This window comes from Cyprinodon variegatus, unplaced genomic scaffold (assembly GCF_000732505.1).
Source record: "Cyprinodon variegatus isolate N-32 unplaced genomic scaffold, C_variegatus-1.0 Scaffold82, whole genome shotgun sequence".
Taxonomy (NCBI): Eukaryota; Metazoa; Chordata; class Actinopteri; order Cyprinodontiformes; family Cyprinodontidae; genus Cyprinodon; species Cyprinodon variegatus.
The window spans coordinates 385,846-390,022 of record NW_015150535.1 but is presented as its reverse complement, the minus strand read 5'-3'; the positions used below and the strand labels follow the sequence as shown (position 1 = coordinate 390,022).

The 4,177-nt window shown below is 32.7% G+C and overlaps 2 protein-coding genes across 2 annotated transcripts in view; both read left to right on the top strand.

The window, feature by feature from the left end:
* LOC107083735 (annexin A1-like) overlaps window positions 1–1,230 on the top strand; it is a 19,981-nt gene extending 18,751 nt beyond the window's left edge. Inside the window, exons 10-11 of the mRNA XM_015373175.1 lie at window positions 783–905; window positions 990–1,230. Of these exons, the coding sequence (XP_015228661.1) occupies window positions 783–905; window positions 990–1,046 (180 nt within the window). The 3' untranslated portion in view covers window positions 1,047–1,230. The remainder of the gene's footprint in view (window positions 1–782; window positions 906–989) is intronic.
* A 1,095-nt stretch (window positions 1,231–2,325) lies between these two features.
* slc30a5 (solute carrier family 30 (zinc transporter), member 5) overlaps window positions 2,326–4,177 on the top strand; it is a 22,438-nt gene continuing 20,586 nt past the window's right edge. The window contains exons 1-2 of the mRNA XM_015373174.1: window positions 2,326–2,863; window positions 3,902–3,941. Of these exons, the coding sequence (XP_015228660.1) occupies window positions 2,796–2,863; window positions 3,902–3,941 (108 nt within the window). The 5' untranslated portion in view covers window positions 2,326–2,795. The remainder of the gene's footprint in view (window positions 2,864–3,901; window positions 3,942–4,177) is intronic.

The following is a 4,177-nucleotide window of genomic DNA, read 5'->3' as shown; positions in this document are numbered from 1 at the left end:
TCTTATTCCGCTACAGCATTTTAAATCACTATTGAAAACCGCTTGCACAGAGAATTGTAACTGTTATTCTAGAGTCTAGTTTATGATTGATTTTATTATGTTGTTTTTATGTGTTTTTATATGTCTTATTGTACTGCTGCCTCTTGGCCAGGTCCCCCTCGAAAAAGAGATTTTATCTCAAGGGACTTCCTGGTAAAATAAAGGTTAAATAAAAAAAAATAATAATAATAATCTGTTGAATCTTAAATTCCTTTTGTTTTAAATTGGAATACAATAAAGAAACAAAAAGTTTAGAAATAGATAAAAAAAAAAAGTCTACATACTAATCATCAGTCATCCAATATTTCCCTGATTCTCAATTTACAATTTTTTGATGTAAAAAAAATGAACAATTAATTTATTGTAGCATATAACAATTTTTAGGTTTATTTAATTTTCCTGCAGGTTTTTATTTATTTTTTTGACCTGCTCCGCTCATTTCCATGTAGATCTGCTCTATCAAGCATTTTAAATAATGTCTAATAATTTTTAAAAGTTGAATTATTTCCCTAACTTTAGGGTCTTTATGCAAACCAATTTAATGAGCTACATGGAGCATGCACTCTGTTTGTCTAACCATGCAAACATAACAGCCATTATCTACATTACATTTTTCTGAGGGGCTGACTGCAGCAGGACTGGTGCAATGTTAGCAAAGAAATGCCCTAACTTGTAAGGGAGAGTTTATTAGAGGAAGTTGTGGTTCTTTGTATGTCTGGTCCATATTCAGTTCTGTCTAACAGGGCCACGGAACATGTGAGGACACTCTGATGCGGATCCTAGTGAGCCGCTCCGAGATCGATCTGCAGAAAATCGTAGAAGAATACAGGGCTATGTATGAGAACACCGTTCATGAGGACATTTTGGTAAAATGGTCGTTTCCAAATAATTTCTATGGGTATCTGTTTAATCCCAGTAATAATATCTTTTTTTTCCTGTTTTGTTTACAGAATGACACTAAAGGACATTATCAGAAAATCCTGCTCGGTCTGTGTGGACCTTACTGAAAGAGGACTTCCACCTCTTTAGGAACGGAAGCAGAAACACATAAAACAAATAAAGAAATCTGTTACATTTATGCCCTAATAAAGTCTCTTGTTCCGTTTTTTTAATCTTTAAACATTGCTGGTGTTTTTTTTTTTCATTTTCTTATTTTATTCTGCTCATCAAACATTTAAATATTTCTTTTTTTACTTGCTAAAAATTATTTCTGGGTTAATTTATTAAAATTGCCTTTTAATATAAGGGCAGATCCAAAAGGTGGGGCTACGGGCTGTGTAGCCCTCCCTGAATCTGATGTCAGAGATGCTAAATATATCAAACTAAAAGTACTGTTAACTTGATACACTTTGCATTCGTGGTGGTAATACATACACATTGGTAAAACAATCTGTTGAACAGCAGAGATAATAGGGCATCAAGTTTTCACTACATTCTGGACATAAATTTTGTATTTTGAAGTAATGGAAACCTTTATGAAAATACATGAAATACTACATTTGAAGCACAGAATGTCTAGTTTAAAGAAATTCACAGATATTATGGGTCATTTTACCTGGTGAGGTTTAATGAAGAAGGAGCTTTTTTAGTCAGAGCCTCAACCCCTTTGGTCTGGCAGAAATAAATTTAGGAACTCATAAAGCCATTCCATAGCTTAAGAACTCCTTCAGTAACAAGTGGCACCCTGGGTCCACAAAGGAGAGTTATCACAGATTCTTCCCTACAGCAGCTGTAACCATCACAGCTCCCAATAAAGATTAAAGTCAGAATTCTGAGGAAAAAAGTCAGAATTCTGAGATAAAAGTCGGAATTCTGAGATTAAAGTCGGAATTCTGAGATTAAAGTCAGAATTCTGAGAAAAAAGTCGCAATTCTGAGATTAAAGTAAGAATTCTGAAAAAAGTAAGAATCCTGAGGGAAAAAGTCAGAATTCTGAGATTAAAGTCGGAATTCTGAGATGAATTCTGAGATTAAAGTTATAATTCTGAGATTAAAGTCAGATTTCTGAGGGAAAAAAAGTCAGAATTCTATTATTAAAGTTAGAATTCTGAGAAAAAAGTCCGAATTCTGAGAAAAAAGTCAGAATTTTGAAATTAAAGTCAGAACTCTGAGGAAAAAGGCAGAATTCTGAGAAAATAGTCAGACTTCTGAGGAAAAAAAGTCAGAATTATAAGTAAAAAAGTCAGAATTCTGAGATTAAAGTCAGAATTCTGACTTTTTCTCAAACTGAAATAATATTTAATAATCTGTTGACTTTTTTTTGTTTGTTTGTTTATCCATCGGCCCTAGTCCTCTCCCGTATAGAATGAATAACTGCCGATACTTCATTTATTTCTATTTTTCTACTTCATTTTGATTGAGGAATTAGTGTACAGAGTGAGACCTCTTCGTCCGCGCAGCATGCAACGTCACGATGTCCTTCACGTGACGTAAATCTTGTGTCGTATGCGGAAGCGTCTGCGCTTTATGAACTGTTCGGCTGTTTCTCATCCTCCTTTTCCGACTTCACCGATTATTATTGTTGTTTTGACACATAAGGCTGATATTTTTTGGCTCCAGTAAATCCTTAAGATGTGTTTATTTGACGTTCAGCGAGTACAGAGGACGTGACGGTGACAGAAAAGACAGAATGAGCTCCAGCCGGAGGAGGCCTTGTTGTTTACTACAGCGGTGAATTAGTGCGGCTTTATGGAGGGTTTCTAGTAGAGAGTGATGGTGAGGATACTGGGAACATAAATAGACCAGTTATTGACCAACATGGAGGAGAAATACAGCAGCAACGTGCTGTCAGGAAAACTGGGGATGGTGGAAGTTCCTGATTCAAGGTAACATCTGTTCAGGTTTTTTGTTTAGTTTTGCATTCGCAAATGATAAGACGCAGGAATGTTCACTTTCTAACAAAATAAAAATTACCAATTTAGGTCCGGTTGGATATCCGATGTTAAAGATTTTTTTCTCTTAAAGCCAGAACAAAAAATAGTCAGTTTTATATATATTTTTCTCATTATTTAAGTCAGAAAGTTTTCATCCAATGTTATTTTTTATGGCTTTAATACATTTGGAAAATCCCAGATATTAAAGCTTTGTTTGCCTCTGGTTGGGTAAAACTCAATATTTTAGTAAAATGGAGGCAGACCTGTATGGAGAGCCTTTTTATATAAAATTAAATGAATAAATACATGAATAATAAAGCTAATTCTGCCATTAATAAAATATTAATAAATATCCTATGAAATAAATGTCACCATGAAGTAAAAAAGAAATGTTTTAAGATATTTGTATCTTATTTTATTTATTTCAGAATTTATTTATTTACTTGTATTTATTTATCTAATTTATTTTATCTTCTTGACACTTTTATTTTGTAAAGTGGCTTTTATTTTTTAGGAGCCCTACTTTTTGTATTTGCTCTGTTTCAATGGAGGCAATTTTTTTTACTTTTTTTCTAATATTCTATATAAACTTTTAAGTTTAACAGTAGGGTTGGAACTAATGATTATTTTGCAAATCGACAAATCTGTCGATTATTTTATTTTTTTGACAGCAAAAGGTTCCTTAAAGAAGAGATTTTGTGAAATTAAATCAGGTGAAACTAAAACTTTTCCACTTCAGGAGTTCTGGATATATCATATTGACAGATGAAAAAAATGTAATCTTAAATACGAAATATTTTAAATTTTTTATTTTTACAATTTTGATATAATTGCTGCTCTAAATGGGTTGCTTTGTCAGCTAAAAGCATGTTTTAGAGTCTCTACACTCCAGTTATCGATTACTAAATTAGTTGAGGTTTGTTTCAATAATCGATTAATAATGATTGTTTCAGCCCTATTTAACACAATTACAAATGTGTTTTAACAAAGGATGGCAATCAAGAATTTGGTGCACTACCGCCACCGACAAGTAAGGAGTGTAGATCAGGAATAGCATTCTCAAAGAAAGAAGAAAGTATATGCTATAGCTCACATGAAAGGTATAATTTCTTAAATAACTTACAATATGGTGCTGTACATTTTCCTGTTGTAGAGTTCCTATTAAAGCAATGCTGTATAACTTTTGACCCAATTATTACACTGGAAAAATAAGTAAAATAAGTACTTTTTTCTTAAAATAAGTGCATTTGTTCTTGGATTGAGGAG